Below are 14,176 nucleotides of genomic sequence, written 5' to 3'. Positions count from 1 at the left end.
CTTATTTTTATTTTTAAATGTATATACACACAGAGGTTTTTGAATTTGATGAACTTCATGGAACCCAGGGAGCTCATTCACAAATCTTTAGCCAGTTAAGAATATTTAGTGTACATCCTTTCAGATATTAGTGTTATGATAGAATGTTGTTTCCTACTGTACATGAATTCCTGAACAACTTTAGAATATTGTTGTTAGGTCCCAAGGAGTCAGTATCGTCTCATAGCTGCGCTATGCACCACAGAATAAAACACTGCCCAGTCCTGTGCCAACCTCACAATTGTTGGTATGTTTGAGCCTGCTGCTGCTGCCAGTGTGCCAATCCATCTAGTATGGGGGTCTTCATCTTTTTCTACGAACTTCCACTTTATCAAACATGAAGTTTAGAATAGTCAGAAGTAAAAACAAGGGGGCAGGGAGAGAAGGATGGGGCAGCTATTTCTGGAAAGTTAGAACATTGAAAAATCCTAAGTCATTAATTTTTTTCTTTGAATATTACTAGCTTTAAAAATACATTATCAACTTACCTTTAAAAAAAATCTGCTAAGGGAAATTTTTGAAAATCTAATCTTTTCCTTCTCATCATAAAGAACTGTATAACAAATATTATTCCATCTATCATTTTAACATATCGTTTGAACTTCCCTAGGATCCAGACCACTGGAAGTATTCTGAATGCTGGCTCTCCATCTTTAAAGATTTATTTCATTATTACAATCTACTTTTTTGGCAGTCACATATTTAACATACTTCTCTAATTTTACTTTCCAAAGCAAATGATCAGCTAACTAGATCAAGACTATTGAGCCTCTGAATCGCCAATAGAGGATAAGATTTGCCAATTCCCAGTCATAAATTATATAAATTGTTTTGTTACTGCTGAGTTGATTGTAACTTGTGACAACCATCCATAGGCCTAGAACAACACCAGATTTATTTTCCAAGATGCCTCTGGGTCGGTTCTAACTGCCAACCATTCTAATACCTAAGCACTTAACTGATTCCACCACCATGAACTAAAAAATGCTGCACAAAATGAGCAAAATTAAACTTTTAGCTGCTATTAGCTAATGTTTGAAAGATTTAATGTGTACAGAAGAAAATGAGAGTGCAAAGAACACCATGGTTTAAGATTATTTTAAGAACTCATAAACAGGCTTGTATGCAGTTTGTTATGCAACCTGCTTTTCCTAAACACCTATAAAAGCAGTGACCCCCAACAGCATGCAAGCCCTCTACTAGGTCACAGCCTTCCCCTGGGTCGGCGTCCACCTCAGTGTGGCTCTCCAAACGTGGATGCTGCATGTCTCAGGCCCCCTTGCCTCTTGGTCAACCAGCATGCTTCTCCGGTGGTGTGCATTCTGTTATCGCTCTCTCCTAGGTGAGCGCTGCACAGTGTCCCCCAGATGTTCGCGTTTGGACTCTTGCTCACAACAGCTGCGGTGGTCATGGCTCAGAAAGAATGCTTCTGTGAAAAGCACGAGCTAAACACAAACTGTCTTATGAACACCAATCGTGATTGCTGGTGTACTTCACTTGGTATACAAGATACTGACATGACAAGCTCAAAGTCTGGAAGAGGAAAACCTGAGGGGGCTATCCAGAACATGATGGGCTTTATGATTTGACTATGAGGAGAAAGGGCTCATCTAAGCCAAGCAATACAACGGAGTGACCATGTGCTGGTGTGTGAACAATGCAAGGGTCAGAAGAATCAATGTTGTTGTTGTTAAGTATGTCGAGTCAGTTCTGACCCATAGCGACTCTGTATAGAGTTTCTGAGGAGAAGCTGGTGAGCTTGGGCCACTGAACTTGCAGTTCAAATGGCTTTTCAGTCTGGCGCATTAACCCACAGTGCCACATCCGGACTCCTAGAACTGATAAGGACCCTGAAATACCATGCTCAGACTGCGTGAAAGCCTTTTGGATCATCACTGAACTAAAACACAAAACAAGAGAAAAACCTTATGATGTTGAAAGCTTATGGAATACTTAACGCATCAAAAATATATCACATTCAACTCAGCATGGATTAAAGACCTAAAAGTGAATCCCAGAATTATGAAGGCCATCAATGGAAAAATAGGGACAAATGTGAGGGCACTAATTCAGGAAATACACAGATTACCATACATTTTCAAAACTACACAAACAAGAGTACACAAAATGGATGATTGGGACATACTACAAATTAAAAACTTACATGCATCAAAAGACATCACCAGAAAAGTAAAAAGGGAATATACAGAATGGGAGAAATTTTTTTGCAACAACACATCAGTCAAGGGACTCATTTCTAAAATATATGGGCAACTACAACACGTCTACAAGAAAAAGGCAAATAACCCAATTAAAAATGGGCACAGGACATGAACAGACACTTCTCCAAGGAGGAGACCCGGGCAGTCAACAAACATATGAAGAAATATTCATGATCACTAGCCATTAGAGAGATGCAAATCAAAACAACAATGATATATCATCTCACACCAGCAGTAACAGCAAAGGTAAAAAAGTAGAGAACAATAAATGCTGGCAAGGATGTGAAGAGACTGGGATGCTCCTGCATTGCTGGTGGGATTGCAAAATGGTCCAACCTCTCTGGAAAGCAATATGGCGCTTCCTCAGAAGGTTGGAAATAGAAATACCTTATGACCCAGCAATTCCTCTACTTGGTATTTACCCACAAGAAATACAAGCCATAATATGAGTAGATATATGCACACCAATGTTCATAGCAGCACTATTTGTAATAGCAAAAAGATGGAGACAGCCTAAGTGGCCATCAACGGAAGAATGGAAAAACAAAATGTGGTACGTACACACAATGGAATATTATGCTACCTTGAAGAACAACAAGGAAGCTGTAAGCTGTCACATAACATGGATGAACCTTGATGACATTGTGTTGAGTGAAATTAATCACAAAAGGAGAAATACTGCATAGGACTACTACCGTAAAAGACTAAGAAAAATAACCCATACTAAAGGGGTATGTGTATGTGTGATTCTTTGCTGGTTACCGGGATGTGGGGGATGGGGTAAGGGATGGGAGGGGAAGGTGGAGCACAAGGTAGGGAATAGACACAGGATTGTGTGGGTGTTGGGGAGGGGGGCAATACACAAGAAAGAGGAAAGGAATGGAAGAACAAAGTGGACTGGAAAACAATTAGGCAGGTTTGCATGGGCTAAGTGGGACAGAGGTAAATAATGTTGTATGAACAACCTTGGAACAACAGGGCTCTGGGATACAGGGATTGAGACATGGTTGGAATGGGTAAAATGGGGGTAATAATGATAAGATACAGGAGCTTTGGTAGCGTAGTGGTTACGAATCAGGCTGCAAACCTTAAGGTCAGCGGTTTGAAACTACCAGCTGCTCCGCGGGAGAAAGATGAGGTTTTCTACTCCTGTAAAGATTTACACCCTCGGAAACCCTGTACAGGGTCGCTATGGGTCGGAACCGACTCGATGGCACTTAACAACAACAACGATAAGATGCTTGGCTGTCTTTTGAGTCTTGGTTTCCCTGGCATACCATTATAAAATAGACACTTGAGGGGGAGAGAAAGGAATAGCCAGAAATATCACCACAGAAAGCTTATAAGTCCATCTTCTGCCTATAACGATTGGTTGTTGGTGGTTATGTGCCGTGGAGTTGGTTCTGACTCATAGCGACCCTGTAGAGGGTTTCTGAGGCTGGAAATCTTTACAGGAACAGAAAGCCTCATCTTTCTCCCATGGAACACTTGGTAGTTTAGAACTGCTGACCTTAAGATTCATAGCCCGATTCATAACTAATACGCTACAAGAGCTCCTTGGAACTGATTGGAATACTTAAAATGGGGCTACAACGTGCCCAGTGAAGGAGGCTTCCTGCAGAACCTCTGCATTACATAAGACCATAGGTGGAATCCCAAACCTCATCCAGAATCTTCTAAGGTGGGAAATTTCCACTTGAAAGGACAAGCAGACCAGCCTAGAGCAGCTAGAACAGAAGATACTTCTTGAAAGAAAGACCAACAGAAAGTCCGACTGAACAAGAACAAGCAAGTTGCTGGCCCAGGAGACATCAAGGCAAGCGGTCGGGTTCCCTCAGGCAAACCCCCTTCCAAGACTGAGACTCAATGGGAATACATGAGCAGCCACGTGCTCTGACTGGTGACCATGTTGGTCACCAATAAGGGGAAATGAGGGAAAAACAGCATGAGGCTGCAAGCTAAGTCCAACCACATTCAACACACTCCTGTGAACCTGGTTGGCCAGCAGTTTGGCAAGACCTGGGGACTACTGATCCCAGAGACAGTGACATAGCCACAGAGGACTAGAATGGATAATGAAACATCCAGCTGATAAGAAGAGAGGTCATATGCACAAGAACACCCACACTTACAGATAATACCCATTTGACCTGACTTCAATGGCTGGATGATCACAGCTCAACTAGAAGAAGAAGAAGAAAAAAAAGGTAATCTGATACAATTTGATGAACTTGACCTACATCTATGGATGCAGTAGCTCAAAAGAGGGAACAAACTTTTACAGTGAGAATCAGTCCCATGCCCTCCATATACAGGGTAGACAGGTATGGGCAACTTGGACATTTGCTACCCAAAATAGGGGGAGAGGGGTACAAAGGCAAGACGTGACTGGCTTATAAGCTTTCAAGAGGGAACCTAGATCCAAAAGCCGCAGAGGAAGGTAGAATCTCCATAGTAGTATGCAATCTGTCTAGACGGGGCTGATGAAAGATGTAGATAGCACTCATGTGGTACAATAGTGAATAATTGTTATCAGGACTGATTGTGAGGATTGGAAATGTAAAAGTAGATGTTTTGTAGCAAAAGGAGGGGAGTGGTTGACTTTGCAGTACAGGAGCGGAGGGCCCTGGGACCATCAAGGGAGAAGAGCAGAGTGAGGGACCCTACCCAGAGAAACAATGACACCAGAGATGGAGGCAGAGACAATGACGTGGAGAGATGGAGCAGCTGGGGACTCTAGACCCAGAGAGGGAGAGGGGCTGTGTGCTGATGATTGGGGGGCAGGCTTGCAGGGTGTACCATTTGGTTGGTTGATGATGCATGGAGGGGATTGTAGCCATGGCAATGAAACGACAGACAATAGGATGAATGTAAAGCTAATGTTCTCCCATGTAAACGTTCACATAATTCACAATAAAACATTAAAAAAATGTATATGTGTATATATATAAAATCACATTCTGTATGAGAGTATAATTTTTGATCTGGTACAAAATTCTCAGAAAACTCAGAATGATGTGAGTATAGCTGATGTGGCTTATTTTGAAAAAGATATAAAATGTGAATCCTTGTTTAATTCCAGCAGTATAGGTATGAACCTGAATGTAAATGGAGAACTGGATGTGATTCCTGGTCAAACTATAATTTACTATGTTGATGAAAAAGCACGTGAGTTTTCAATGCAGTGTCTAAAAGCTAGAATTATTGCTGTCATTAGTTGTGACAATAGAACTACCACTGGAACTGCTGTGTTGATTATTTTCATAAAGAAAAGAATGGCAATGGATGAGGAGGCTGAGATGAAGGCTATGGATGAGGTACATAGGGAGATGAATGCACAACTGCTCTAATTTGATGAATAGCTGCAAGAATGGAAATTAACATGGTCTCAGGTGACAAGTGTACGAGAAGAAGAGAAGATTGAGGATTACTAGACTTAATGTTAGTTGGAAACAAAGAATAAGGATTAGTAATTGGAAAATATGGCTTTGATGATAGAAATAATCTGGAGATAGCATGATAGAATTTTATAAGACCAATGACTTTTTCATCTTAAATATGCTTTTTAAACATAATAAAAGGCAGTTATACATATGTACCTCACAAGATGGCATACACATATATCAAACTGACTACATCTCAGAAAGAGATGGTGAAAAAATGCCCTATCATCAGCCAAAACAAGGTCAGAAGCAGACTGTGAAACAGACTACTAATTGCTCAAATGCAAGTTCAGGCTAAAGCTGAAGAAATTAAAACAAGTCCGCAAGAGCCAAGATATGATCTTGTACATATCCCACCTGAATTTAGAGATCATCTCAAGAACAGATTTGATGCATGGGACACTAAAGACCAAGTACCAGAAGAGTTGTAGGATGTCATCAAGTCTGCAAGAGCCAAAATATGATCTTGCACATATCCCACCTAAATTTAGAGATCATCTCAAGAACAGATTTGATGCATGGGACACTGAAGACCAAGTACCAGAAGAGTTGTAGGATGTCATCAAAAACAACATATAGGAAGAAAGTAAAATGCCATTAAGAAGAATGAAGGAAAAGACCAAAATGGGTATCAGAAGAGACTGTGAAACTTGCTCTCCAGTGTAGAGATGCTAAAGCAAATGGAAGAAATGAGGAGGTAAAAAGAGCTGAAGAGAAAATTTCAAAGGCAGCTTGAGAAGACAAAGTCAAATATTGTAACAAAATATGCAAAATCCTCGAGTTAGAAAATCAAAAGGAAAAAGCACACGCAGCATTCCTCAAACTGAAGGAACTGGAGAAAAAATTCAAGACTCAACTTGAAATATTGAAGGATTCTATGGGCAAAATATTGAATGAAGCAGAAAGCATCAAAAGAAGATGGAAGGAATACAATCACTGTACCAGAAAGAGATGGTCAATGTTCAACTACTTCCAAGAAGTAGCATATGATCAAGAGCCAAGGATACTGAAAGAAGTCTAAGGTGCACTGAAGGCACTGACAAAGAACAAGGTACCGGGAATTGATGGAAAGAGAATTGAAATCTTTCAACAAAATGTAGTACTATTCTATGCCAAGAAATGTGGAAGACAGCTACCTGGCCAAGTGATTGGAAGATATCCGTATTTGTGCCCATTCCCGAGAGGTGGCCCAACGGAATGTGGAAGTCATCAGTAATGTCGTTAATACTGCACCCAAGTAAAATTTTGTTAAAAATGATTCAAAAACAGCTGCACATGGAACCAGGGATATCATTGCTGATGTCAGATGAATCTTGGCCCAAAGCAAAGACCATCAGAAAGATGTTTGTTTACCTGTGCTTTATTGACTATGGAAAGGCTCCTGATTGTGTGGACAGCACTGCAGAAAATGATTATTATTCTGGAACGCTTAATTGTGTTCTTGAGGAACCTGTATATAGACTAAGAGGCAGTTGTTCAAACAGAATAAGGGAATGGTGAATGGTTTAAAATTATGAAAGGTGTGCACCAGGGTTGTATTCTTTCACGACACATATTCATTCTATTTGCTAAACAATCAGAAGCTGGATATTATTAAGAAAAATATGGCATCGGGATTGGAGGAAGGCTCACAACAACCTGTGATATAGCAGATGATATATAACTTTGCTTGCTGGAAGTGAAGAGGACTTAAATACTTCCTGATGAAGACCAAAGACCACAGAGTTTTAGGTAAGTTGCACTTCAATGTGAAGAAAATAAAAATCCTCACACATATCATCCATATTAATGGTGAAAAGACTGAAGTTGTCAAAGACTTCATTTTGCTGTGATCAACCATCAACACTCATGGAAGTGGCCATCAATAAATCAAAAGACATATTACATCAGCCAAATCTGCAGCACAAGACCTTTTTAAAGTGTTGAAGAGCAAAGATGTCAGCGTGAGGACTAAGGCGCACCTGATGCAAGCCATGGTATTTTCAATAACCTCATAAGTATATGAAAGCTGGACAGTAAATAAGGAAGACCATAGAAGAACTGATGCATTTGAATTAAGGTGTTGGAGGAGAATATTTAAAATACCAGGGACTGCCCTAAGAACAAACCAATCTGTGTTGAAAGTACAGCAGAATGTTCCCTGGAAGCCAGGGATGGCCAGATTTTGTCTCTCATACATCTGACATATTGTCAGGAGGGACCAGTCTCTGGAGAATATTATGATGTTTGGTACAGTGGCGGGTCAGAGACAAAGAGGAAGACCCCCAACAAGATGGATTGGAACAGTGGCAGCAATAATGGGCTCAAACAAGCAACAATTGTAAGGTTAGCACAGGATCAGGCAGTATTTTGTTCTGTCATGTATAGGGTCCCTATGAGTCAGTACTGACTCGATGGCACCTAACAACAGATTTTAGTTAACATCGTGTTTTTGCAATAGTGAAACTTGTATTCAAAATATAAGTAACTTGAGATTGGCTTTATCAATCTTAAATTTGACAAGTGTCTTGTTGTTTTTAAGTGACTAACCTTGTATAGGGTTTCCGAGGAGCAATTGGTGAGCTTGAACCAGCAATCTTGCAATTCAAGCAACTTTGTAGTCCTGTGCATTAACCCACAGCCCCATACCAGGACTCCACAAGCATCTTATATATGCATATTTAATCAAAGCCCAGAACTTTTTACTGAATTGTTAAAATTCTTTATGTGCAGTATTGGAGAGTGAACATTAAATATGTTTTCACAGTAGAGTTTGAGTGACAATTGTCTCATCCATGGGTTATTAAAGCTGCGTTTCTGTTTTGTTTTGGGATAAAAAAGTGACTAATATCATAAGTTAAAAGGTTCTGGGTTTATCTCGTATTGTAAAATTACTTTTATTTATGTAGGTTTAATTCATCTGTCTACTCAAGTACTTAGCTCAGCACAAGTTAAGCTTTATATAACTGGATAATGCTGCCGTGACAACAAAACATTAAGGTTCTGAAGTTGTGCCTCGTTATAAAAAATTCATTTAGAATTGGCTAAAACCCCAAAGTTTCCAAGTTCATGTACATATTAAAAGTTTACCATTAATTCTATGTTAGAATATTATTTTAAGGTCATATTTATCTCGAAAGGCTGGTGGTTGTTCTAAGCTATGAAAATTTCATCAAATTGTACATACACACATACAATGAAATGGTATGCAACACTGAAGACTAATGATAAATCTGTGAAACACTTCATACCATGGATGAACCTGGAGGACATCATGCTGAGTGAAATTAGTTAATCACAAAAAGACAAGCATTGTATGAGACCACTATAGTAAAAACTGAAGAAAAGGTTTTCATGATAAAAGAAACACTCTTTGATGGCTACCAGAGGTGGGATGGGAGGGAAGGGAGAGTAATTCACGGGCTAGACGGCTGTTGTTGTTAAGTGCCATTTAGTTGGCTCTGGCTCACAATGACCCTGTATAGGGTTTCCGATAAGCGGCTAGTGAGCTTGAACCACCGACCTTGGAGTTCAAACCGACTTTACAGTCCAGTGCATTAACCCACAGCGCCATACCAAGACTAGAGGGTAGACATGTATTAAGGTGGGTGGCGGGGAAGGAGATTGGCAGAAGAATGAAGACAGGTGAAGACATAGTAGTGTTAAAGTGAAAGGGGATAGAGGTAAATACTGTTAGATACATAATCCTGCAATAACAGAGTAGATACATCGACAGATACACAGGATGAACACGTATGGGAGGGAAAATGGGAATATACCCACAAATATGTTAAGAATTTGACTGAGGATATTTGTACATGAGTATTTACCTTTACTGAAAACACATCTATGAATGTGGCAGAGCATGTATGGACAAAATGATGAAAACTTCTTTGAAAATATCAAAAACCTTGAGGAAATGAATTGCTGGGCCTGGGGTCTCAGAATCATAGTCTTGGGGGACATAACATAGTCTACAATGACAATGTTCTATATCCTACTTTGGTGTGTAGTGACCTGGATCTTAAAAGCTCATGAGTAGCCATTTAAGGTGTAACTACTGAGTCTCCCCGTGTGTGGAGGAAAGAAGAATGATGAAATGCTGGAATGAATGAGTCCAATGGAACATCATGTGAACATCAGTCTCCATGAGTCTGGCACCAGATGTATTAGATGGTGCCTGGATACCACTACCAACTGGCCTGAAAGGGATCACATTAGAAGGGACCAGGTGGAACAAAACTCAAAATTACTGGTCAAAGACTGGAGGAACCCTGGTCTATGACCCTCATTTACTCTTCATGTCTAGAATGGAACTCATCCTCATTTTTATCCAAACGGTAGATAGGTACACAGAAGGGGCAACAATACTAGTGAGATATGCTCCCCATGGAATGGTCAATTATTCAAGATCACATGAGCAATTCTTTCCTTCAGGGCCAGTTCAGAGGAGTTGGGAGGGAGGATGGAATGGACAGAGGAACCACAGGAAGAAAGTGGGACAACTACTGTTGTTACATGGAGGGGACAGCAATCATTGAGATGAAACAAATGTGCAAATTGTTGGATGTAAAACTGATGATCTGTCTGTAATCCTTCACTGAATTCACAATAAAAAGCTATAAAAAAAGTATATATATTACCAAGTTTAAAACTTTAATTTTGTTAAAATGTACAAATAGAAATAATACAACAGTTCACATATTCTCTGCCTTCTAAACATTTACCCATCGATGGTTTCAATAGCTGTTGTTGGTCCTTTATGGTTCAGGAATAGTTCAGATGCCTGATATTCTGTGAAAGCCTAACAACTCCCTTCTTTTTACCTACCAAATTCATTTCCCTTTTCAGAAGTCTTGTCGAATGTTTTCTTTGTTTGCCTCGCCATGTTGCTGCTTAATTTGATAGATTTCATTTTCTAGTTGTACAATAGTCCGTTCAATCTCATAATTCTTACTAACCAGGGATACCCAACTAGAACAGAGAAAAAAAGGGAAAAATTATTCAACGTAAAAAAATTTTTTTGTAAGATTTTATGGTATACACATTTTCACCCAGTATCATAACACAAACCTTCATTTTTAACTTTCCATTAGAAAAATTAAAGCATAATTGAGGGAAATGAGTAAAGGGCATATCATATCACTTCAGATTTATTTCTTCTACCTTCCATGTGAAATTACAATTATCTCAAAAAAAAAAAAAAAAAAAAAAAGGGAAGCTGCAAGGCATAGCAATGGGTCTTTTTTCACCTGAAGCAACAGAGGAAGGAAACTTAGAACAGGAGGATATTAAATATGTGGCTAATTACCTCATGAACAATTGCCTCTTTAGCCATGAGACCTGAAGAGGTAGGTGATGGATGGTGCCCATGCCTAGCTACCACTACTGAACATCTTGATCAAAGATTCTATAGAAGAATCCTGATCATAAGGGGAGAAACGCAGAACAGAATTGCAAATTCTCATGAAATACAGACTTTCTGGTGAGATAATCTACAAAACTTAAATCAAAAATATTCCTTGGAGTCTTCTCAAAATGAAACAATGGTTTAGCATGGTTTAACTGATACAAAATGGTAGCCTTGGGCATTATGGTCATTTAAGAACTATCTGTACAGAATCAATGTGGACAGTAACTCCAAAGATTAGATAGGAATGTTAGAGCATCGGGGGTGGGGTGGGGGTGGGAAATGGTCACACAACTCGAAGATTAAAAAAAGTAGGCGAAATATAAAGAAACGCACATGTACACACAACTATATTATATGTAACATTCACTTTAAAACAAACAAACATGGAAGGATACGTTGATAATATGGGGAGCATGGGACTATAAGTGAAGGTCAGGGAAGGACAGAGCAAGGAAAATGACATGGGTGATGAAGAACAAAAGGACAGAGATATATACAGCAAAGCAAAAAGGAAAGAAAAACAAATTCATTGATATACAGGCATTTAAGGATCCCTGAAGGCAACAGTTAAGTGCTCAGCTGCTAATAAAAAGGTTGGCAGTTCAAACCCACTCAGGGGTCCACTGGAAAAAGACCTGGCAGTCTGCTCCCATAAAAACTGCTGTTGTGAAGCACTGTCGAATCAGTTCCAATTCATTAGGAACCTTGTATAGGGTTTCCAAGGAGCAGTTAGTGAGCTTGAACCACCAACTTTACAGTTCAAATCTACCTTGGAGTCCATCACATTAACCCACCACACCACACCAGGACTCCTTTTATAAAAACAACAGACTAGAAAACCCTATGAGGGCATGTCTACTGTTTCATAGGGTCACTAGGAATTGAAATGGACTCGAGGGCACCTAATAACATGTAGGGATCTGTATAAACTATTATTTTGTTGTTGTTAAGTGCTGTTGAGTCAATTCCGACACATAGCGACCCTGTATAGGGTTTCCAAGGAGCATTAGCCGACCTTGCAGTTCAAATGGCTTTGCAGTCTGATGCATTAACCAACAGTGCCACACCAAGACTCTATAAACTAATACAGAGAATATTTTAAAAATAGAACATATAAACACAAACCAAATAAACAAGAAGGTATGAAAGATATAAGAAAAAGACAGTTAATTTGTTTTCTTCCTTTAAAAGGAGACTATAGGTAGAATCCCATTTAGAAAATAGGTGGAAAACAATGTTCTCTAAAACCAGGATCATGTAGTGGTAGTTCAAGTCTTATTTACTGAATCTTGACGTTAAAAATGTGCTAAGCAATGGACACAAGAAACACAGAGAGGAAGTGGGATTAAGTGATGTTACACTGAGAGGACTGCAATAGAGATAAACAAAGTGCATGATTTGGTGAGCGTGTTGTTGTGAAGTGCTGTCAAGTCAATTCCGACCCACAGCGACCCTGTATAGGGTTTCTGAGAAGCAAATAAATGCTGAGCTTGAACTGCCAACCCTGCAGTTCAAACGGCTTTGCAGTCTGGTGCATTAACCCACAGTGCCACACCAGGACTCCTTGGTGAGTGTAAAACTCTGAAAACCTTGACTCAGTTCACAATAAAATGTTAAAAAAATTGCTAAGTAATTAAAAAGACAATGGAATTTGAGACACTTACGTAGACTCCATTTCTCTCAATTTAGACCCAGCTGTCAGTTGCATGTTCTTTCGTTGCCAGTTTAAATCTTGAATGTGTTTCCTGTAAGAAATTATTTGTAGAATCTAATTACACTTCAAACAAAAATTAAGTCAATATAAGATAATATCTTTAAGTTCTTGAGAAGAACAGGTATATGTATATATTGACACACACATACACTTATTATATATTTGTAAACCACTGCTAGGAATTAGCTTCCTTCTAGTTATTTTTCAATTACATATTTCATGCTCACACACATATATTAAAATCAAGAGCCCCTCTTCCTGAGCTGTTTTCTTCCCCAGTAACCAACCATTATTCAGTCTGCTGGTTACTCTGTAAGATAAGCACTGGACCACAAGTTCTATCTGAACCACTAGGTTGGTGATTCAAATCCACCAGCTGCTCCTCGGAAATTCTATACATGGTCACTATGAGTCAGAAGGACTCAACGGCACTTTAATTATTATTATAGAAGGAGCTCTGGTAGCATAGTGGTTATGAATTGGGCTGCTAACCTCAAGGTCAGCAGTTCAAAACTACCAGCTGTTGGCTGGAGAAAGAAGCTTTCTGCTCTCGTAAAGATTTACTGCCTTGGAAACCCTGTACAGGATCACTATGAGTCAGAACCGACTCCACGGCACACCATCCTAATCAGACAAGACAAGGAGCCCTGGTAGCGTATTGAGTTACATGTTGGGCTGCTAACCACAAAGTCAGCAGTTCAAATCCACCAGCCATTCCATGGGAGAAAGATGAGACTTACAGCCTCAGAAACCCTATACAGTAGGAGTAGGGAATGTCTGGCCCTCGGGTTGTATAACGCCCTCAAAATCATTTGGTCTGGCCCTACCAAGGCAAATATAGTTCCAGCATCACATTGTTGTTGATGCTAAGTGCTGTCAAGTAGGTTCTGACTCACAGCAACCCTGTAAAGGGTTTCTGAGGACCAACTGGTGAGTTTGAACTGCCGACCTTGAGGTCCAGTGCATTATTCTGCAGCACCATACCAAGACCCCAGCCATCATATTGGTGGTGATGGTGCTGGTGGTGGTTATGTGCTGTGGAGTCAGTTCGACTCATAGTGACCCTGCATAGGCTGTAAATCTTTATGGAAGCAGAAAGCCCGAGCAGTGGCTGATAGTCTTGAACTGCTGACCCTGAGGTAGCAGCCTGACTCATAACCACTAAGCTACCAGAGCTCCTTAGCCATCACATTAGGGATGAGTTAATGAAATGTTTATTTATTTATTGTTGTTAAGTGAAGCTGAGTCAGTTCTGACCCATATGTTATGTGTCATCGAGTCGGTTCCGACCCATAGCGACCCTGTATAGGGTTTCCGAGGGTGTAAATCTTTACGGGAGTAGAAAGCCTCATCTTTCTCCCGCGGT

At 39.9% G+C, this 14,176-nt stretch overlaps 1 protein-coding gene and 1 pseudogene across 1 annotated transcript in view; one reads left to right on the top strand and one right to left on the bottom strand.

The window, feature by feature from the left end:
* Positions 1-1,406: 1,406 nt before the first annotated feature.
* LOC102836965 lies at positions 1,407-5,611 on the top strand (annotated as a pseudogene).
* A 4,919-nt stretch (positions 5,612-10,530) lies between these two features.
* The window catches only part of BCAS2 (breast carcinoma amplified sequence 2), a 21,611-nt gene continuing 17,965 nt past the window's right edge, over positions 10,531-14,176 (bottom strand). The window contains exons 6-7 of the mRNA XM_006865883.1: positions 12,761-12,841; positions 10,531-10,657 (exon numbers count right to left, since the gene is read on the bottom strand). Of these exons, the coding sequence (XP_006865945.1) occupies positions 10,531-10,657; positions 12,761-12,841 (208 nt within the window). The remainder of the gene's footprint in view (positions 10,658-12,760; positions 12,842-14,176) is intronic.

Source organism: Chrysochloris asiatica, unplaced genomic scaffold (genome assembly GCF_000296735.1).
Source record: "Chrysochloris asiatica unplaced genomic scaffold, ChrAsi1.0 scaffold00085, whole genome shotgun sequence".
NCBI lineage: Eukaryota > Metazoa > Chordata > Mammalia > Afrosoricida > Chrysochloridae > Chrysochloris > Chrysochloris asiatica.
Note: the sequence above shows the minus strand (reverse complement) of the source record. Positions and strands in the feature narration are given on the sequence as shown.